At 35.5% G+C, this 24,022-nt stretch overlaps 1 protein-coding gene across 1 annotated transcript in view; it reads right to left on the bottom strand.

Annotated features, from left to right (window-relative positions):
• The window catches only part of CTNND2 (catenin delta 2), a 773,259-nt gene that overhangs the window by 631,828 nt on the left and 117,409 nt on the right, over nt 1-24,022 (bottom strand). The window contains exon 2 of the mRNA XM_039842770.1: nt 11,206-11,342. Within this exon, the coding sequence (XP_039698704.1) occupies nt 11,206-11,342 (137 nt within the window). The remainder of the gene's footprint in view (nt 1-11,205; nt 11,343-24,022) is intronic.

Raw genomic sequence — 24,022 nt, 5'->3', positions numbered from 1 at the left:
ATGTCTCGGTAAAAAACAAACAAACAAACAAACAAACAACAACAACAAACATACAAATAGCAACCACAGAAATGCTGACTTCAAAATCTGTAAAAATTTGATTTTAATATGACAATATTGAGTTTCATCAAGTAAAAATATGTGAAAAATTTCTCAGACATAAAGAAAACACAAGATAAGCAAATGATAAGCAAATAGTTGGATTATTCAATACTCTAGGGGATAGTGTGTTTTCAAAGAGTAGTTAAAAGTTATTACAAAAAGATATTCAATAAATATTTGGCATAACTGAATAAAAACAGAAAAAAATAGGTATTTATGTGTTTTTATGTAAAGCTGATGATTCATCTAACATGGTAATTGTTTTTTATTTCTTTTAGCTGAAATAAGGCACACAGTCTAGTTTGAGAAAAAAGACACTCACCTATATATTTTATTAACAAAGGATATGTTTAAGCTAATGCACTTGAAGCTGAAAATATCTCATTTCAACCAATTAAATGAGTTTCGATTCGGGTTGTTTATGGAGGAAATCGCAATTTCGGGCCTGAGATCTATCAAAGTAAATGGGCTAATTCTGAAACGATATGAAGGTAGCTCGCAGGGGAAGACACGGATCCAATACGGCCATTAAAATAAGAGTAAAGGATATGATCAATATAACAATAAAGATGAGACCCTTATGCTGCACAAGTAAACTAAGGATTTTTATCACAGTTAAGCAAAAGATTTACTTTTGAGCAAAACAGAATAGGAAAACGCAGTAAGTTAATTCCTCAACTCATAGCCTCAACCCAAATATACAGAACATTCCTCTGTGTCTGGCACTGCTCTGGGGACCGGCGACACCGATGGATGGCCATGACCCTGTTCTATAAATTAATCAATAAACATAGGTGTTTTCACACACATACAAAATTACAGTTATTCTTATTTCTAGCAACAGCAGTGTTATGTACCTAGTACTAAAATCTTTCATTTACATTAACTCAGGTAACAACATTGTGGGAAGGGTTTTGGTATTAGGGTTCCACACAATCCAGAAAAGCCCCCAGTATGTTCATTTCTAATCTCAAGTCCCAGTAAAGGTGAAGTCATCACATAACATTAGTAAAGTCGCATTGTTGGAAAGCTTCCAGCGGGGGCGCTCAGATGCTAGGCCTGATATAAACTGAGCTTCCCCAAACAGAGAGAATTTACACTCTCTATTATTTGAGGACTAAGCTGCCCTTGGCCTTTGACAGGAGGTCCATAGTAGGCAATTGTAGGTCTCTGACGAGTACTGGAATGCATGGTATTATTTATTAAAAGCGTCTGCATTGGCTAACGGGTGGGCTGGTCTTTCGTTTGAATGGGGGGCTTCTCCTGTGTTGAGTGGCTGCAGGCCAGCAGGGCTGCAAATGTACTTCAAGAGCTTCAAACCAACTCGATTTAAACACCCTGGGTTGATGCATCAGAGTGCTGCCTCCCAGATCGGAAAAGACAGTAGTCTCAAAATATGCACAGAATTGCTTGTACTTGCCTAAAACAAATATGGAATAATCTTGGACTGACTTTTATGTAATTCTAACTTTTAATTTTGAATATAATTTCTCCATCCAGCAAACCCTCCAGGATGCACGAGCTGCAAAAGCATCCGCAGGTAGCTAACTTGATTGACTTGGTGAACAGAGCTATTTAGTATTGGCTACTTAAGTGCCAAAAACTACCTGCCGAAGTGATTTCTCCTTGTCATGTTCATGTTGAGTTCCTTCTTCTAGTAACTGGGCACGGGGTCCAGCTGCTTCCAGAGTTCCTGAGTAGAATGTGAACATCAGAACTTGCCATTAGTCAAAAAGGTAGGTGTTGATCTTCACCTTGCTTTGGAAGCAGGCCACAGAGCTGGTTCACTTGGAGCCCAAGGCATAACACTTGCACATTCTTTTAATGACTGCAGCTGAGTGACAGCAACGTGAACATGATCAATGGGCTGCCTTGGGTATGTTTACCTGTGCTGCTGATGCACACTAGAGATAACTTCCGTCCAGGCCACTGACTCTCAGAAACAGGAATGTGTGACAAAAGCAACGTTGTGGTATTTAACCCATATCACTCCCTTTGTACTCCATCTTCGCTACAGAGATTAGCTAATAGTGAGATATATAAGTTCTCTGAACACTTTTTGTTTGGACTCTCATTCATGATTCCTTCAGAGGCCAAAAATCTATGGCAAATCAAATCGATGCAAAGTTACACATCTCCCTTTTCCTAGTTAAGAAGCGCTAGAAGGGCTGGGGTCCCATTTAACTTGAAATCAGCACGACTTTGGTTCTGAAGAAATTTTTCACTTGGGAAAAATATTATGCAATAAATATATCATAAACCCATTACCTAAACTACGAGACAGTGAAGCATGATGGAAAGAGCACTGGATTCAGAGTAAAGGCATCTAACTCCTCAGGTCAATTGTACAGCAATTTTCTATATGGCTCTAGGTAGATGAACTGAATATTTTTTTTCGATTATCAGTTTCTTTGCTCATAAATAGAAAATATTAAACAAAATAATTATTGAAGAAAAAAGTCAATGTTTACATATCTCATGAAATGTTTTACATGCAGATTTTATAGAAATCTACTACAGATTGTATATTATGTATACATACATTTTAAAGAAATTTAGTATCTGTCCTTTGTAAAAATATTTTTACTATTTTGAGATGTTTTTACTATTTAACATTTTTTTTTCCTTGTTCTATGTTCATTTCTGTGTTTATCTTGACCGTTCCTATCACATTTGGTTCACTTTCTCTGAATATAGAATGTGTGTTCCCCATTTACTCCCTCTAGGATATTCTATTTGTTAATTTTCTACTCTACGCAAACCCTGTACAGGGCACCAAGTTATACCCAGGAGCTCCTGCTTCATACGTTCCCGCCTTTGGCTCTGATCAGTAATTAGGTATGACACATTTTCCCAGTGAGTGTGTCAGGGTCTTTAAGCTCTTTCTCAAAACTTTGCTCCAGGCAGCTTCTGTCAAAGTAGACCCAATGATTTATGTACCAGGAAGTATGACATGTCATTTTTTTTTCTCATTCTGAGAAAATTGAATCCACCTGAGATCAACAAGGATGGAAGAGTTCACTAAAATTATATTATTAAATAATTCGCAGTGAATCTATATTACATAGCCATTAGAGAAATATTTTTAAATAATATTTAATGATATGAAAAATATTCTTGATATGTTAAATGTACAAAATAGCATAAATATTTATAAATAAAAATAAAAATAATATATAATTATATATTCATATAAAAACCTTAAAAAAGAATCTTCCCGAATCTCTGTAACGACCTCTACTTGCAGTATTATTTCAATTAAAATTTTCACCTTCGTTCCTTTCTGAGTTTTTAAATTTCTCTACAATGTGCATGAATTATTTTATAATAAAATTATTAAAATATCACATTTAAAATATTCAATGTGATTTCACATATAATTATTTCACAATGAATTCTAATTATAAATATAAAAGAGGCTTTAGAAATGTACTATATGTCCTGTTACAAAACCCCACATATTAATAGCTTATCTTCTAATTTCACATATAAAAGCTTAGTCCATTTATATTTTTCCCATCATAGCCTCTAGTCCCCTAAAAGTCCAGAAAGCAATACTTTCAAAAGAGACAGAGCAGACAGCAAATAAATGAATTAATTCTTAGAAGAGAATTTGATGTGATTAAAAAGATGGATAAGTATATATGTGTCTTGAGAACAGTTACACACTAACATTTTAAGGGACAAATTAAACTTTGGGAGAAAAGCCAAAATAACTTACAGGCGAGAATACGATACACATAAGTGAGCAAGAGGTGGGGAGAAAGATGATCTATCACACTTCCAGAATCATTCACTCATGACTAGATCTCCCAGCATTAATTCCTAAGATCGTATACAAGTGATGTTTATGACCCTCGGTTCTCCTTCTAGCTTGAACCACCATTTTTGCGATGCAAAAGATCCACAAAGAAACAGACTCACTTCAAACCCAGCAACTCTCATCGGTCTCCCGCTTCCTACTCAGAACTCCAGAACTCTGCATAAACCACGTGTTTCCTCTCTTCGCCTTGCTAGAAGTCTAGACACCCAGGTGGTCGGTCCATCAACACTTGGCCTCCAGCCTGTGTGTACAATATTCACAAGGTCGTCTGGTTTTTGCTGACTCTGTGCTTTGCCGCTTCCTTGTTATGAGCTATACCATCTACCAGGACCCAGTTCTACAGCTCCTAGCTATAGTTCCAGCTGTGCCTTCATCTCTCACTCCATCTTGAAACAGACAATGACTGTTCTTAATACAGTCTATATTCTGTTAATGAAAATTAGAGGAAGATTACGGTTTTTTGAAAAATATTTTCAATGTATATCTGGCTTGAAAAAAATAACGATTCAAAAATCAATCACATAATTCTCATTCTAATTTTGATATATGGAGAAAGTTCAACTTGTAGTATTATGATATAGTCTTTTCTTCTCTGACTAAATGAATATAAAGTTCACTAGTCTTTGCAGATAATCTTTCTCTATCTTCCTGACCTTTTCTAAAGGTGTTCAATTTCCTTTTTTTCATGGATGATAATTTAGTCATTACTTTCATAAAATGCTTTCCAAAATAGAGTTGGGAAATTAATTAATAGTTATAGGTCATTTTCCACATTTTGTTATCAGAAACTGTTGCTGCACATTATAGTAACACTAATAATACTGAAAGATTTCACAGTGATATATAGCACTGAAAGAATACTAATTAAGGAAGCATGTATAACATACTTCTTGTTATACAGAGCTAATGTATTTTAAAAATAAATATAAAAGCTAAATATATAGAAAGCCATGCTATCCTCACATGAGTCAATGTAAAGGATCGGTATTTCTTTAGATTTTATGTAAGATGTAAAGTTTCAAATGGTCAATGCCTTTATATGACACAACATATGTAAAGTACTATGTGCAATAGTTTTCCCAACAGTGGGAGCTCAAAAACGCCATTACTTTTACTTTCCTATATTAAGTAGAATAACAAAATGATTAAAAGTATAAGCATTTCTACTTTACTACTTTAAAATCATCAATATCCTAAATAATGATACTAAGAATTTCCTCTAAAATCACGAATAAGATTTTCAATTCTTACAGAATTTAAACAGGAAAAATTACTGTAGCAATAGTATGTCGGGGAAAATAAATGCTGTCAATTTTAAGGAATGTTTTTACCAATATAAATCAACTGGAGTTTGATAATTTATGGACTAGAGAGTTTTTTAAAATTTCATGTCTAATTTTTCAATAGTTTATGGTTCTTTATATATGTTCGTTATGTTTATTTTTTAACTCCATTGCTAAGTACTTGAAGGCAAACTCCAAATCTATGTATCATCACTTAAAGGAAGAACAATCCTAGGCACACAGTAGACACTTGATAAACCCTACTGAATAAATGCAATAAAATGAAAATTTGCATGTACTATTATAGACCTCGAAATTTTCTATTTAATTTATTCATTATTAAGTATATTATTTGGCTGGTAGAATTATTATGAAAAAATAATTTTTTCATAATAACTTACAAAGATCAATAAACTACATGAGCTCTAAAAGCTTTAAAAATGCCCCAGTAATTTTTTCTAGCTCTCATAAGACCCTTTATGCAAACTTTAGAACCACGTGATGATCAAATGTAAGAAATATTATTTTAGAATAAGTATATTTTAGGAAACACATGGTTTCCTTAAGAGCAAAGTAGTACACATATTTATTTAAGATAAAATACAAAGACCAATGTTACACAGTATGAGTGAATGTAAATTCTTGTCTAATAGTAGAACCATCATTATAACAATTAAACAATGAGATAGATAGATAGACAGACAGACAGACAGACAGACAGACAGACAGATAGATAGATAGATAGATAGATAGATAGATAGATAGATAGATATGAAAACACAAATGAAGATCAGGATAACTGCTCTCAGGCAAATTGCAAGCAAGCATGTTATATTCTTCTCGAAGTCATGAGGCCACCTCGGGTCTCTCCTCTCCACTAATGGGTGACTTGAGCTGCTGCTCACTCTGCTGACATCATTCTCACACTAGCTTTCACGGACTCCACAGTAGGCTTTCTCTCTCATTTCTTGTGTTGATCTCATTTCTCAGAGTCATAACTTACTAGCATTAACAATAGTTACTTTTAAATTTTTGGTTTCAAGCACATGGTTCTCAAGCTATCACCATCTATACATATTCATTCTGTCAATCCATTGTCCCTACTAGTTTTTCTGTCTTTACCCTTTGTCATTCATTCACTGTCAATTCCAAGATCCACCATTACCATCACTCTCTTGGGTCCATCACCTCCAGTGCCTCCCCTTCTCCATCTTGGCTCAGTCCAACTCTCTCCACACAGCCTCCAACTCAGAACAAGCTGGCTGTCCCTATCTGATGACAGCAGAAGGGAAATACCACACATTTCCAGCACCAAGCCATCAGACTACCTTCGACCATGACTTGTACTTTGACTCACTCCTGTTCTCACCAATGAATGGCTTCTCACCAGAAGCCATTCTCTCCACTAGCATACTGGGACAAGATCACTCCCACCAACTCAGTGACTTTTCATCTAAAATTATCCCCTCCTAAGCATCATTAATTTCTCCTCTTATTAGTCATTGCCATCATCAAAGGAATATCCCCCATTCTTAAAAAAAATTCCTTAACCCATCTCAACGTTTAAGCCTCCACATCATTTTGGCTCTTCTTTATGATGAATGGTTATTAATTGCCTCTCTGTTATTTGTCCAGATAATACAACCAGGATATCATAAGCCCACCTTTTGTCCTCCCCTCATTTTCTGGTGAAGGACACTCACTCACAGATGAAATGGGGACTGGATGTCTCTCTCTTAAATCCCATAGGAGGAGAAACTTAATAACTGAGATGAGATGTGTCTGAAATACTGAAAATTACCCACAGAGTGTAGCATGAATCATGGTTCTAGTTATATTGATATAAAAGCGTAAATTCACCCGTCAAAAAGCAATCAACATAGGAAATTAGAGCAGAGAAAAAAAAATCAATGAACACCTTTTCATTGAGCAACCCATAGCTGGTGTGTTCAAGGATACTAAGGCTCAGCTCACAAATCCCTTAGTCATGCCATAGAATGCTATTGGGATATATTTCATAACAGGTTTGGGCATTATTTAAGTTTCATCATATGGTTATAAACTACAATTTATTTCCATGCAATGTTAACTAAGAATTTGTGTTCTTAAGTTTCATTAACAACTTATTCCAATTAACTCTGTCAGACTGAGTTTTTTAAATATACATTTCCTTTATTACCCTTTATTGTGCTTTGCCTATACAAGGTGCTCAGTATGTTTAATGAATGAGCAAATATATTAGGCAGTCTATTACACTGCAGTCACGATATATGTTTGCTATGACAAGGGATGACTTCTGTCTTGCAAAACTGACCTCTAAAGAGGCAGAACTAGAGTAATATGTAAGTGTGATGCCGAGAAATGTTTACTTGAAATTCTCTCAATTAATGAATAGCATCTTTACTCAAGAAAGGTAGTTCTCAGTACCTAAGAGGACCAGGCAAACAATATTCTTTAAGTGAATAGAGTCATAAAAATATCATGCATATAATTATTAAGAATCATAGAGAATAGTAACTTATAAAGTCACTTTTCCTTAATCTCAGCTAATAGTCCTTAAAAATATATTTAACTTAGCTTTAACTCTAAAGATGAGAGTCTATACCTGAGGAAAAGAAAGGAAGGAAGCCTTAAGAATGATTTAGGACAAAAATCTCCCAGCGAAGGAAGAGACTGGTTGTTTGCACCAGGCCCTAGCGAGAGAGCCCGTGGGCTTTGCTGCTCACTGAGCAGGTCCACATTGAGGACCTGACGCCTATGCTTCTGATTCGAGTGCTTCAAGTTGCTCTCGCTCAGCTTCCCAGGATAGATTTTAATTCCTCCTCAACATTACATATCTACCACAGAGAATCTCACCTTTGCTGTCCAAAAATGAACAATGAATTACTTTTAATTATTAGGAAAAAAGCTCTTCACAATAAGTTTTTATTAAATTCTCATCAAGGATTTGGAGAGGTCATTTTATTTTCAGAAATGTATTTTTGTTTAAGCAACTTATCCATTCTCTCAACTGCAGACATCGCTATTTCAGCTGAAGGAATAATTTCTATTATCCTACTAATATTTATTCCAGTCTTCCAATTCTTTTTCCCAATCTTGTACATCCTCTGCCCACTATCACCTCCACCTAATTTAAAACACATAGGATAACCAATGCTAAGAGTCTGACCGATTTCCTTCTATAAGTCTGTGGAAGCTCATAAACATGTACAAACAAAAACTGCATTTACTCTTTCATTTTTTAAAGCAGGATAATATAATACTATGTCATTTCCTTTCTAAAATACTCATAAATTTTTTCAAAGGTTAGCCATATACCTCCAACTCATTTTTATTAATAATCACATAGAAAATATGTATTATCTTTTCAACTCTTCACTAATCAACACTGTTTTATTTTTTTCTATCCCCAATAATTTTGCAATAAACACTCACATATATAAAATTATTATGCTCTAGGTCATTCATTTCTATAGATCATATGTCTAAGAATGACTAATTAAAAGCTATTGAACATTTCAAATACCAATTCATAGCAACATATAATTTTACAAAAAGATTACGGCAATGCAATTCCCATTCTGAATTAAAAAGAATGTGAAATTCCTCAAACTTTACCCTTGTCTAGCTTATAATATATGCTATTTTTAACGTTTATTTGGTACATTGAAGAAAGACATATATTCATTTTGAATTTTATGGTCTCTGATCAGTCCATTAGGGTGAAAACATTTCCATATACTCATTGGTAATTTGCATTTTTCTTTTGTAAGTTGTCTGCTCATATTTTTTGCCTAGTTTTCTATCCTTTGATTTCTCTTTTTCTCATCAACGTCGGGAAGTCTTACTATATTAATTATATCAACATTTTGTCATATTTGTGGCACATATTTTCTCTTGTCTATTTTTCTGCTTGTTTGTGTTGAATTTTTCCTTGTTATTATTGTTGGTACTCCACCTGTAATTTACATAAATATTTTCTCAACGTTTCTTCTAAAATGTTTATATTTTAATTTTTATTTACATTGCTTTACCTTTGAAATTTATTTCCGTATATATTGTGAGTTAAGTGCTTTCATTTTCTTCCAGATGGTAATTAAGCCAGTCATGTTAACACCATTTAAACCACTGCTTTGTACTGAACTGAAATACTTCAAATACATATAACCCCTATATGTATTTGAATCTGTTCTGAACCCTCAGTTATGTCCTACAGAGATTTTTCTTTCTATATTGGGACAATTGCACACTATCGTGATCGGTAAATTTGGTAAAGTAAAATCTTTATCAAAATTTTCCTTGCAACAGTCACATGTTTATGCTGCCATTCGACCTTTAAAGCAGTGTGATCCAATGTGCTAAAGAAGCAAACAAACAGCCACAGCTTCCTAATTACAACTGCCTAAATTTTATATATTAATTGGGGAGACGGCAATATTGTTATAATACCAAGCTTTTCTACACAGGACCCTGGCATGCCTTTTCATTTACTCTGAATTATTTTGTCTTTGAAAAAATGTTAACATTTTCATCAGACAGGTCTTCTAGATTTCTTCTTAAATTGATGCCTCATGCTTTATATTTTGCCACGACTCTAAATTGAGTGGCCTAGCAAGACTTGCAAATCATACCACAATTTGGTATAGGAAACCATGACACAGCCAACTATAACAAACCAGGATCTTGAGTATGAGAAGTGGCATGAATCTTCGCTCTCCTTTTCCATCACTCCTTAAAAATAATCAGGAAACTCTTTCAGGTTAGCATTTGGAAGCAAACTAACCAAGCAGTACAGCCTGTGCCTCAACCCAAACTCCTGCTTCCTGGCCATTTTCACAAACTAGATTATCCATAGATAAAGCTATTCAATACTCCTTTGTGTACCTACTTAGCTGTACACTTCCTGACCAGGTGAAAAACTTTTGACGAATAGCACATCGATCCCTTCTGTCAATGGATCTTCCCTCAGTGAGTCTATTGATAGTTTCGCCATCTAGCTCGTTTCCTACTTTTACCTAAACCAGTCCCTACTTATTAAACAAAATCAGTGTACTCGGGGAAAATGAGAATCCTTCTTTTTTTTTTTTTGAGTATAGAGTAACTGTCCGTCATTGGCCCACTTAGAATATTGCTCTGTTGGGATGTGCCTGGACTTAGGTTCGCTCTCACCCTTTGTTGTTGCTAACTCAACATCCTCATATCATGTAACCCCAAAACAGGATGCTTTTTCACTTTTTTAAAAAAAATACTGATTTCTATTTCAAAACATGCTAAATGAATAGGTGAATAAAAAAATATTGAGTTTCCCAGCTTTCTATAATTATTTACTACCTTTTATTTATAAGAAACATGAATTTTAAGATACAAGTTGTTTAAATCTAAGACTACAGATTTTATTTACTTACCCATTTTTATGGCCAAGTAATATTGGAGGAGGAATCATTCAACTGTTGATCAGTTTTAAAAGGAATCATTCAATTGTTGATCAGTTTTAAAAGGAAAATTCTGTAATGCATTTTTCCAGAACCATCTATAAAACAATGGGAAAGCCAACCTGCCTTGACCCAAGATGATATTCATCAGCTGTCATACATACTAACTTTTTAGCCTAGTGGATATATTTTGACAGTGTATTAGACTTTATATTTTCTAAATACCAATTACTTGACTTTCTGCATTTAATAGTATTAAAAGTCAGGTTCATCACCAAATCGGCCAAAACTTTACCAACAGTTATTTTGACTGTAAAATTTTGTTTTGTTTTGTTTTGGTTTGTTTTTGGCCCCAGGAAATATTATTTCAAGAAAATCTGCCTAAAGTATGAATAAAAAACATGCAGTCAAAAGCAACAATAATCATATCTTATTAACTTGATAACGATTACCAACATTCTGCTAGTAAATCACGATTTTTCCAACATGATTTAATCATCATTCATCAGTAAAAAGCAATTTGTAAGTGCCCCCGAAGAATGTCACAAAAGCGGAATGTTTCTACCTGTTCTTTGACCGAGGCGAGAATAGCAGAGGTGGTTTCTGTTTCAGAGCCATCCCCATTGGAGGTGGTGAGGCCAGGGCTCAGGGAGCTGGTCTTCTCTGAGGCTGACGAAGGCTGGTCTGGGACAGGCATAGCTCCTGCAATGCAAGAAGACATGCTCAGTGCAACTGGATGCTGTCACGCTAAACAGACAATAACTATCAGGTAATACCAAGCAGTACGCTTAGGCAAAATGAAAATTACGAACTACAGAAAAAGCACATGACATCATGGCAGAAGGAGAATGTAAACAAAATGGTTTCTGTTATAGCAACCGTTAACTAATTCCAGAATACATTCACAACTTCGCGTTTTGCCTTTGAGGTAAGTTGGGGAAGGAATGAGAAGGAAAAGGAAAGTAAGATTATGAGAAAATGTAAAGAGATAAAGAAGTATTAAGTTTAAAAATACGCTAGCCGACCTGCCATTTCATTTGTTTTGGTAAATTTATTACTTGTGCATTGGTATATTTCTATCACAAAAAAAATAAAAATAAAAAATAAACCTGTTAGACTCCTTCTTATATGGAAATCACATAAAATAAATGGTCAATAATTTATAAGTGATTAAGAAATGTCACAATTAACAAGCTCAGTTGGTTTTGTAAAACACAGTGAAGAACCAGCCTACTCCACAAATATTTACCAAGTTCTTACTCTGTGACCTATGGCAGACACATGCTCCTTAAAGTTGGCAAGGCTCATTTGCCAGTTTATTTTGTCCGAGTTCATTTATGAAAGAAAGGAGAAACTTTCAGACCAATTCATGAAAGGACACACGTGTACAGGTTGAAAACGGGATTCTCAGAAGTTGCTTTGTTCTATTCCTTTTGTCTTTCTTGAACAAATAAATAAGACCAAAGTATTTGTTACATATATTATCTAGCAATGCTCATCAGCAAAGGAAATAACAATTAACTGAGGACAATTTTTACCAAGGCACTACAAAATCACTCTGCATATAAAAGGCTGAGAGTTAATAAAGGTTATTTTCTTTCATAAAGCTATCGTATTACATGTCCCTCTAGAAACCAGCGCTGTGTGAATGTTAAAAGGTATTTCCTATTATACTGTATCTGTGTTCCCCAGGTTTTACCATAAGTGATATAATTTTCATAGCATCCCTAGCACTATGTTACCAGCTACATTCGGTTAATAATTCAGGGTTATACAAACCCAAAAAGGCTCCATTGCAGAAATTTCGTTAAAATGTATAGTAAAAAAAGTGGTCATCTGTTTTCCCATTGGACATTCCCACTTAGGCTTTCTTTGTTTTTATTCTTTGAAGTAGGTCCCTTATGATATTACCAATGGGGATTAGAATAGCATTGGGAAAATAAATCTCTTACAAACATAGAATAAATGGGAGGGTTTGGGGAAATAATATCAATAAGCAGAATTTGAGCAGAGTAAGGATCGGACTAAAATATAATTTGGCAAAATACAAACATGACAAAATAGCTCAAAGTATTTTAGGTGATGGATACCAACAGGATGAAAGACACAGATGTAAGTAATTAGGGAGTCAGGATCAGGAGGAAAATAATAAAGCACATTTGTGTATTCAACTTGCTTTCGTATGTGGGTTTCTTATTTGATTAAGCTTCGTAATTATACAGATGTAAATAAACAGACGAGCAGATGTTGTGCCAGGTAAAATCACCTGAAAGCCAAGCCCTTCTATCTAGGAGAGGTTTGGGATATGGGGGCAGGGGCTGAGCAAAAGTAAGAGGAAGGGAAAATGGCAATTCTGTGTGCAAAGTCACCTGTGGTCAGTGGGAGACCCACCCTTGACCTTGCATCTCCACCAATATTTTACTGGCATTATGTGAATTCAGGCTCTGTGCCAGTATTATAATCTACATATTTTTGACAAAGAAATTGTGTAAGGTCCCAGAGTTATCAAGTACTGTAACTGGGACCAGAACTCAGCCTTTCTCCCTTTTTATTCCTAGTTTTGAGTTCTTTGATGTGTCAGCCTATTTCCCATAACATGTTCTGTCTCCTGAATGCTAGTCTATGCACCAATTTGTATAAAACATAACTCTTCAAAGCATAATAGTACCTGTCATAATAAAATATGGGATTTAATAGGCAATGAATCAAGGTATATCCTTAGGCGCTTGACAACTCTGACCCACAGAATATAAGGAATAATTTCATCTGTTTATCTACTCCCCTTTCTCTTTATAGCAATAAAAGAAAGAGAAGTGAAATTCTCAAGGCTCATCCTCCCCTATGGAGCGAATGCCACCCCAGGCAGCACCGATGGCTAACTGAAAATGGCTTGCAATAATTGCCATAGTTTATAATTCTTAACGCCCAGTTTTAACTGAAGCATCACTATGTATGGATGGATGGCGAAGACTGTCACTCCCAATCTCGTCTCAGAGCACAGGGAAGGGAGGGAGACTGCCAGGACCCAGCCACGGAGGGCCTCGTGGAGAGGAGGAGCCTTACGCCTTCCAACCCTGCGGTCTGTGGTTAAGGACGTTAGTTTTAATTAGAGCTAATCCACTGAAAATCAGTCGTTAATCTGTGCTAAACCTAAAAAATGTGAAAAATGGAGGAAGACAAGAAATAAAGAAATAAAACAAAGTAAGAGTAATCATCACTAATTCTGCCATCTCGGATCAGTATATTTACTTTGACTGGTATTTTGGTATAGGTGTTTCTGATACCTATTTTTTTCTGATTTAAGTCATCTTGCATAATGAGTTTTACATGGGGAATTCATTTAATGGTTTTAATTTTTAAGTTTTTGCTCAGCAACATATCATGAACTATTTCTTCTGTGAACAGAAATTATTCAACAGTTGAAGAATGTCACAAATATTTAGTGTTCGACAATTGTAGGCATCATAATTTACCTTTTGTTTGCCATTTTACCCCATGTTTACACTTACGGCATTTTTAATAGATAAACTCCTAAAAGCGGCATCGATGGAATGAGGAACCTGTGCATATTTCAGATTTCGGGGAGCCAAAGCAAACTCCTGCTTCCAGGCTGGCCCCACCCAGGCTGGCCCCACACACATGCCCACCAGCAGCGACCTGACACTGTCCGCTCCTCACGCGGCAACAAAACTGGCCTTCGTCAGCCTCTCCTGCTTTCCCCAACTGGATACGGAAAAATCCATCCCTTTGACTTTGTTTTCATTTGATGGCGAGTACAGTGGACATTTTCCCACAGATGGATTCATCCTGCATGTCACTGTCAGGGCCCTCATCTGTCACAGAGACCCGTTTCTTCTTCCTCCCAGATTAGCAGGTCCTACCTGCTTCAAATTCCAGAATTTCCAAATTCTTGCCATGCTGTGGGACTCAACAGGTATTTCCTTAGCAAGAGTCGCACTGTCCAATCCGGAATGCCTAGCAACATATGGCTATTTAAATTTTAGTAACATTAGAAAGTCAGCTTGTTAGTTGCACTGTGCACATTTCAAGCTCCCAATAGCCATTTACGGTCAGTGGCTACCGAAATGAACAATGAAAATGTAGATTCCATCACTGCAGAAGTAGAGATGGCCTTGATCTACACCCGGTCATCAAATCTTTGATGTAATCCTGGGCAGAAGAGGCTGCGAGAACTGGTCGGATATGGGTATAATTTGAAGTGAGAACGGTCAGGGTTGCATGTAGTCTCTAAGACAAAGAGAAAGGAGCCCAGAAGCTTCCAGGGCTTGGTCTGAATGACCGGCCATCAGCTAAGATGTCAACATAGTGAGCGGAAGAGTTTGAGGGAAAGCGGAAGATGACCTGGCCTGTCAACCGACAACCCAACACGTATGTACCTGTGACTATGCGGCTAACCGCGGGGCAGCTAATAGGCCTCTAGCCAGAAACCACACTCCAACGTGAATGGGAGAATGTAAAGATTTAGGATTTCTAAACGGCACCGCTAGTCAAATGTTCTCCCGCCCTTTTTCTATTCTTCGGGAGGTTCCTTTGTATCTTTTACTTTACAGCTGTTAGATACTTCTGGAACCCTGCGCTTCTTCCCTTACAGTTAGCCAATAGCTTCCACGGGCGATCTCTTAATGTTAACGTTTTTGGTTTCCTGCCCCTCAGGCCAAGCACCAAGCAAAGCCGACGTGCTGCTGCATCGAATTTATTTCTTTCTCTCATGCACCCCACCCTCTTCAAAACAATCCCCACTCTGTGCTCGACCCTCTGTTCTCAAACACAAAAATCTTAGCGCGACAGACTTTCAGACCACTAGGCATCGCTTTCATAATTCATCGTCACCTTATGCCCAAAAGAATAATGACGCTGGCCATTAGAATACTCAAAATATCGTCATTTATGTAAATATCTATGTACATATAAAATTGAATACTCAATTTTAAAATTAAATATAATTTAACATACTGTATTTTTATAACCTTCCATTCCACGGACAACATTTAAAAGGCCATATTTATGTGAAATTAAAGGATAAGCATAAACATTTTATTAATATTAGGGCACAGAGCCTGTGTAGGTTAGTGTAAATTAGTGACATGAACAAGAACATTGAATACCTCATTTGTGTAATAACTCTAGATGCCGAAACTGTAATTCTTTGTTGTAACTAGTATGTTACTACCGAGAGAAATAGCATGGCATCATTCTCTCTCAGATGTCCTATGCACACATAAAAATACAACCATCTTTATTTCTACCTTTCAAAGACAAATTAAAATTTTCAGCTTGTCCTAATAATATAAACAATTTAACAATTAACAGTTGTCAAAACTAAATACAATTAGGTCAGAAACTCAATCTGTCTTGGTCTCTGTTCAATTTCCCACACCTAGCTCAGTATCTAATACATAGCAGCCAGTTAATAAATATTTGTTGAGGTATTGCATGGACTATTAGTGTAAAAATCAATAACGGTTGCTTAGCAGAGCATGTAGCATAAGTAAAATGGGCTTTGCATTACGAGTATTTCTCAAATTGGTATTTGAAATGACAGTTTTTTATGTTGACTCAAGACGCTGCTTTTTTGAAATCCTAGAGTGAGTGTAAAGCTTTTGCCTCGGTCCACTGCCAGAGAATATATACCCTAGGTTGTTGGCTTCAAAGGCAGAACCATCAATCAAGCAGGCTCTGGGACTGGATACCAGCAACTTGCAACTTGCAAACTGAATCTGGCATATTTATGGGGAGCATCATGCAAGGATGGGAAGAAGGAGCACCGAGCCATATTCAGAACATGCAACTACAAGGGCGCCAGCAGGCAAAGCCAGGAGGTGAAGAAATGTCCAGTTCTGTCTCATAAGTCGACGGTGAGGTGTGACATATTAGGATGGGACCAACATAAATATCACCGCAGACCGAAGCCCACCTGAATTGCTAATCTAAGGGACATAAACTCCACTCTCAAGTCCCACTGCTCCTCCTCTCATACCTGACACTATAGGTACACCAAGCTTCGTGCAGTTCCAAGTGCAGCTTATGGAATCAAATTTTGCATGTGCAGATTTTCCTACCTGCATGCTGTTATCATCTCCAAGACCTGTTAGGTCGTCAAACTCTTACTCCTCCATCATCTCACATGCATTGTTTCTGCTCTGCAGCCTTTCTGAACAATTCTAGTTAACTTTTGGAACTCGAACCTTCCTCAAGCATTGCCAGCTGCCATGATCTTACCTCTTCTGGGATGGCTTACATCTTTTAATATTTCTAAAATTAGGATGTTTCCTAATGTGGCTGTTCGAACCCTTCTCCTTTAAGCCATTTGGGATGGATTTCCTGTCACTTGCAACTAAAGGTGTTATTAAAACAACGGTATACCACTAACAACTTAGATTTACGGAAACACCGTATATTTTAAATTATATGTCTCCTAATTAGTTCTTCGAGCACAGAAATGATCTCATTCGTATTCACCACCTCAGTGCCTAGAACAGTGCCTGGTAAAGACTTGGCATCATTAAATGTTTATTGAATAACTTACAATGAAAGAACATTTATAATTCATCATCAGCTCTATTTAAAATTATTAAGGAATTTTACACTTGGCAACAATGATTGGTACATAAAAGTCCTATGAATCTACTGGTATATGAATTTTCCCAAGTTTATAAAATAGAAATATTCAAGTTAATGAGTGTGGATAATATAGAACGTTAACGTATCCAAAACACGTGTATTTCTACTAGCCACACCTGTGTCTACACTGACAGTGGGAATATATCTGGCATAAGTATGATACCAACGATATACAATTTCAGGGCTCATCTTTACTTCAAAAAAAAAAAGAGAGTGACCCACTTCTGGAATCGATAACCATCCAAGGTCCCCCAGATCCTACAAATATGTTTCAAGAGCTGATTTCATGAGTTTAGTAAGTGATAGGGACATATTTATGCCAGAGATATAGACTCTGAGGTGCTATAATTAGAGATCCACTGCAATAACAGTTAAGTTGAACAGAAATTAACAAAGGCATAATACCATGCATTTTCACTTTTTCTAAAGAGGAGGGCAAGATTTAATACAATTCTATAATAAAAAGGCTCAGTGGTAGATAGACTATTCTTTAGGCTGGAACTTCAAAGAAGCATGCTTAGCACAGCTCCTAACACAGCACTCATCACACACAGTGACTGCCCAGAACATACTGTCACTGCCAAATGTCCCAGGCGCTGGAGTCTCCCTTCCCACGACTTCTAAAGACTTGCCATCCTACATCCTACATCCTGTCTGTGTAAGAGGCTGAACAAAAGCACCTAAGCTTATAAATGAAAAGCAACCTGTCTTCCCAAATATTCTCCTTAATAATATTTTTGAACAAATATTCAGTTGTCCATTTTATATTCCTCTACTTAATTAGAGATTGGCATGATAAAATCTGGTACCAAAAAAGTAAAAACTAAAAAATCACGTTCTAAGGCCAGTCCACAATTTAACTATTATGAAGTACCAACTCTGACTGTCACAATCTATTAGACAGAAAGTCTCCAATGCCAGCCACACAGTGGCCTATACCATGTTCTCGTTTCATAGTACTTGAAAGTGTCCACTCAAATTATGGCAATTTGTCCTTCATATTGATTCTAAATATATGTCTGCCACTTCACAATGTCTCAAAATACTGGAATTCAGCCACACTTTTTCCTTTCCCCAGAATTATTATCAATGGACAGTCAAGGACAAAATCTCACAAGGAATAAATATCTGTACTGCTTATCCCAACACAGCAGGGAAACTGTCATTTGGTGTTTGAAATTTAATTATAGAACAGAGTTTCGACTAGTCCTAAACGACTTTAGTTACTGCCCACTGAATTAATATTTTTTAAATAAATATCTCCACTAGCCTTAAAAGAAGAAAAATAAAGTAAAAACTGAATAGAGCCATAACAATTTTTAATCGTTGCCAAGATATGTTGGCGTTTTTTACCAACAGACAAAATTTTTAAATTTTAAGTGATGTAATTAGCATATTACAACCCACAATTTCCTGGATTAGAAAGTTAAATCTATATTAGATGAATGTAGGAGGTTTTATTGTACCTGTAAATGTTATACAGCAAAGAGCCTCTCATTTTTTTGTATGTATAGTCATTAAATATTGCATGTTGGTGTTTCGAATATGCTGGTATGCGACCAATAAATAATTTTAAGTGGATATAAGATTGTATATTGTGAAAAGAGATGATCGATCCCTAAACCTACTTCCGCCAGTTTGTTTCTGTTTTCTAGTCTGTTTCTATGAGTTCGACTTTTTAAATTCCACATATAAGTGAGATCATACAGTATTTGTCTTTGTCTGTCACTTAGCATAATACCTGAAGGACCCACGTTGTCACAAATGGCAGGATTCTCTTCTCTCTCGTGGTTGAACAATATTCCATTGCATATATATATATATATATATATACCATATCTTCTTTATCAATTAATCTGCTGATGGACATTTAAGGCTGTTTCCATATCCTGGCTACTGTGGATAAATCTGGAATGAACATGAGAGTTCACATATCTCTTCAAGAATCTGTTTGAATTTCCTTCGGATATATACCCAGAAGTGGGACTGCAAGATTATATAGTAGTTCTATTTTTGATTTTGGGGGGAGGGGGGAACTTCCATATTGTGTTCCATAGTGGCTGCACCAAACTACATTCCCCAAAACAGTGCACAAGGGTTCCCTTTTCTCCACATCCTTGCCAACACTTGCTACCTCTTGCCTTTTTGTGACAGCCATTCTAATAGGTGTGATGATATGTCATTAGGGTTTTGATGTGCATTTCCCTGATGAAGAGGGATGCTGCCCATCTACCTTTTCATGTACCTGTTGCCTACTTATAAGTCTCCTTTGGAAAAAATGTCTATCAGCACTTCTGCCCATAAAATGACACTTTAAACTGTGCAACACACAAAGAGCTGCTTCCAGCCACAGAGAAACATGAGTCATCTTTCCATTTATGACTTTTCACGTGTGTCGTTATGTCTCTCTTAAAGCAATTTATCCATTTTACTGCAATTACAGATAAAAATCTTCTGACTCTCATATCAAACGTTATATTTACTAATAATAACTTCATTTCACAATTAGAGAACAATGAAACTCAAACAACAAATAGCAAATCTAGACTCAGAAGTCAAAGGTCAGCAGAGGTCAAGGATTATAACCCACATATCTGACAGCTTCTCATCTATTATTTTAATTAGGCCTTAGGGATCTCCAAGGTTTGAATGTAATCATTTTTTTTACATTATAAATTTGATTATAAAACAACAGTCATCAGCTTCTGGGAAATTTTTTAAAATAATTTTAGATAGATCTAAATCTTGAAGATGGCTTTATTAATATTTTAATATGTCACCTTTTCAAGTCATCATGATGCCAACATCTTTTAATGTATTATGAAGTCATCATCTCTTATGAGACCAAGTTGGTTCAAATCCCCAAAGGCAGATTTTGGCAAAAGCCATTTGAAAAGAAATTTTTCTACACGCTTCCAGTTATTGAATAAATCATATTTTAAATCTCGGATATGAATAAATAGGTCTGGTTATGATATATTCCTGGTCTAAAAGTATAATATTTAACATTTTAAAAATTAATTTGTACCATTTTCCTACAAATTCAAAAACAATTTGTTTCACAATTTGTTCCATATGGGAAAAAGTCTTTCCAGCATTAAGTTTCCCATTTTCTCCTTCCTTCTTTTCCTAAGTATTTATAATATCACTCATGATCAGCAGTTACCAATCTCTAGTATACAAATTATTCCTGAATCAAATGGCAAAGATTTTCATATTTAGCTGTTATAAAATTGGTCAATTATAATAGTTCAAATATATAAAAAAAGTTTAAAGAAAATAAGCCTAACCTTATAAAAAGAAATTTGTAGCTTTATGCCTAGAGACAAAAAATTTCTGTCGCTTAGGTAGAAAGCTCCTACTTTCTATGTGGCAATATTTTAGTCTTATTATTGGTCTTTCTGGAGGGAGAGTCAAGAGTAAACTTGATTATAATCTACCTTTTTTATGTCTCTATTTTGTTGACAAACTTCCACTATCTTCAAAGATGATTGATAAATAAAATTTCAATCAACGATGATATTTTTCTCTTAAAAAAAGGAGAAAAATGTGAAAAATTTATTAACCTGCAGGGGTTATTAAAAGCATAGCAACAAGCAATTGAGACTGAATTTTTTATACATATATCCAAGGGTCTTAAGGAAATACTACCCAAAGATAAATTAGCATGATATTTATTTAAAATCTCAATTATGTAAACACTGTAGGTATACAGATTTGGGTTAGAAAAATCACATAGATTCAACTACAAAAAAATTCTCTTATATTTATCTTTCCAACAATCAGATTTCCTATCAATTAATTTCTGTATTTCTTAGATAAAAAAGCAATAAAAATGCATATCAGTGTCATACCAGTCCTAGCCAAGTATACAAAAGAAAATTACCTATAAATGGATGTTTGTGCAAATGAAGAAAGAGCTATGAAGTCATATCTAAAATTTTAAGTTACAATTGAACAAATATTTTTAGAAGACAATATAGTAATATCAATGAGTACTTAATATGCATTTGATATTCTTCTAAGCGCTTCACCAGTATTGACTCAATTAGTACAAAAACCCTATGCTGCATTTCTACTATTATCCTCATTTTCCAGATGATGAAAAATAGGGTGTGGACAACTAGCCTCCATACGGTACCAAGGGAAAAGTTACTGTTTGAAGCCACATAGTTTATGGTTCTCGATAAGTATCCTATCCTGCTAATCTATAGAATCTCTCAATAATAATACAATTTAGAAAATAGCTCATTAAAAATAATTCACTGACCACAGAGTGTGCCATGTCTAGTAGTAGACATTGGATACTAATACAAAAATAAGTAGGATACGGTCCCCTCTCACTAGAAGGAGCTCCAGGGGGAAATAATGAATATGGAAATGGGATCTAAAGTGTGGGTCTTTGTTGTAAGATGATGTGTCTTCAGAGGGCTTGTTATTTTGGTGTCCCAGTGCCGAGCACAATGACCAGCATCTATTCTAGAAGCTCAGGCTCCATTTTGTAAGCCTTACTGACCAGTCCCTACTGCACCGGTGGTCAGCTGTCCACCCCACAGCAGTGAGGGGCCCTCCTGCCCTCACCAGTTACAGATCACTTATCCAGAGCAGCTACCTGTGTTATATCCAAAATCATTCATTCCAGTTTAACCTGTAATTATATTATTTAATTAAATATATGTGAACCAGTGAGATATAACTGCATGAAGAATAAGAGTTTTTGTTTCTTTATGAATGCTTTGGGGAAACTCCTTTAAGATAACCCAGTTAAAAATGCTGTGGAATTAATTACAGATGACTTTAAAAGACTAGGGAAAAATTATAAACATCTAGGAGGATTCTGCCTTCTAAATGCTTCACAAGTGTCTTAGATTCCTCACTCACTTTAAAGAAATGGAAACTGGGAATCATAAAGGATGCAACGAGGGGAGACCAGAGTGAGGGAAAGGGGCTGCAAGAATGTTGATTTGTTCCTCTTACGGCAGATCCCTATTTTAAAAAGTGATCTAGGTCCTGTAAGATTAGTGAACACAGGTACAATTAAGTTGAAGTCAAATGAAAATATCTTTTACATATTTTTAACGACTTCCTAAATTTAAATGACTTCTTTTCACTGACTGGTCCCAATCTCTATGTTAAAAGAATTTTGTTTTGTTTTTGTTTTTTACTGTTTATTTTACTGCCCAGTGTCTCGATACTTAAATATTGAATGAATGAATGACTAGTAAGTGAACTTTAATGCTTAACCTTATCTGTCTGTTATGTGATTATTTGGTCGGTCTTTCCATTGTATGAGCATTTGTTTTGCCTGGAATCATTTACTTACCAGATCAGTCACTTATGAACTTAAGAAACAAGTGTCTACTGGGACTTGCTAATGTCAATAATTCCACCGATGAAAATGGGGCCAGGCTTTGAAAGAACCTTTTGTTTCACTTGGATTGTGCTTCTCTTCCCCTGTGACTCTGTGTCTGTACATGGCATCCGCATGGGGTGATGCCGTCTGATAGACTGCTTTTATGAAACAGTAATTACTCTGAGAACAATGCTAAATTTAAAGTGTTCAAGTGACTGAATTTCAATGTAGAATAACAAATCTGCACATCATATTATTGGAAAATCATTATCTAATTTCTGTATACCACACATATAATTTGCACAATTGAGAAAAAATATCTCTCAGTTAACTGTTTTTTTTTTTTTTCCAATCTCTTAACTTGGAACACAAGATGCAAGTTCCATTCATATATTGAACAAATTAAACAAATAATCGGGTGAAGAACATGAACTATGAATTAACTTGTAGATTTTATTTTCAAGATCATATATACGTGGTCATAATTTAGTCACTGTATCAGATACCTAAAGAAAAATGAATAATAAAGTAATAAATTTCAATTTCATATATTAAAATTTGTATACTACCACAAAGATACATCATTAAATTCAAGTTATTAGAGCTACTCTGTTCTGGCTACTGAAAATCTCATCCAGTTGCCATTTATATATCTACAGGATCTAAAACAAAAGTCTCCAAAATTCATGATTTTATACCCTCCCACTTCCAAAAAAAGTGTAGCTTGTATCAGTCATCAAGAAAACTTCCAAGATACAAAGAAATGGAAAGATATTCCGTGTTCTTGGATTGGAGGAATCAACATAGTTAAAATAACCTTATTATCTAAAGCATTATACAGATTTAATGCAATGTCCATCAAAATCCCATCGGCATTTTTAAAAGAAATAGAACAAAAAATCATCAGATTTGTATGGAAGCATAAAAGACCCAAAATTGCCAAAGCCATCCTGAGAAAAAAGAACGAGGCTGGAGGCATCACTCTGCCCGACTTCAAATTATACTACAAAGCAACAGTAATCAAAACAGCATGGTATTCGCAGAAAAACAGACACACGGACCAGTGGAACGGAATCGAGAGTCCAGAAGTAAACTCATATTTATATGGGCAAATAATTTTCAACAAAAAAGCCAAAAACATACAGTAGAGAAAGGAAAGCCTCTTCAATAAATGATGCTGGGAAAACTGGAAAGCCACCTGCAAAAAATGAAACTAGACTGTTGTCTATTACCACACACCAAAATTAACTCAGAATGGATTAAGGACCTGAATATAAGACCTGAAACAATAAAATGCATAGAAGAAACCATAGGAACTAAACTCAAGGACCTTGGATTTAAGGAAGATTTTATGAATTTGACTTCAAAGGCAAGAGAAGTCAAAGCT

The sequence above is a fragment of the Pteropus medius genome, unplaced genomic scaffold (assembly GCF_902729225.1).
Source record: "Pteropus medius unplaced genomic scaffold, Ma_sr-lr_union100, whole genome shotgun sequence".
NCBI lineage: Eukaryota > Metazoa > Chordata > Mammalia > Chiroptera > Pteropodidae > Pteropus > Pteropus medius.
The sequence above is the reverse complement of the archived record's forward strand: the minus strand, read 5'-3'. Positions and strand labels throughout refer to the sequence as shown.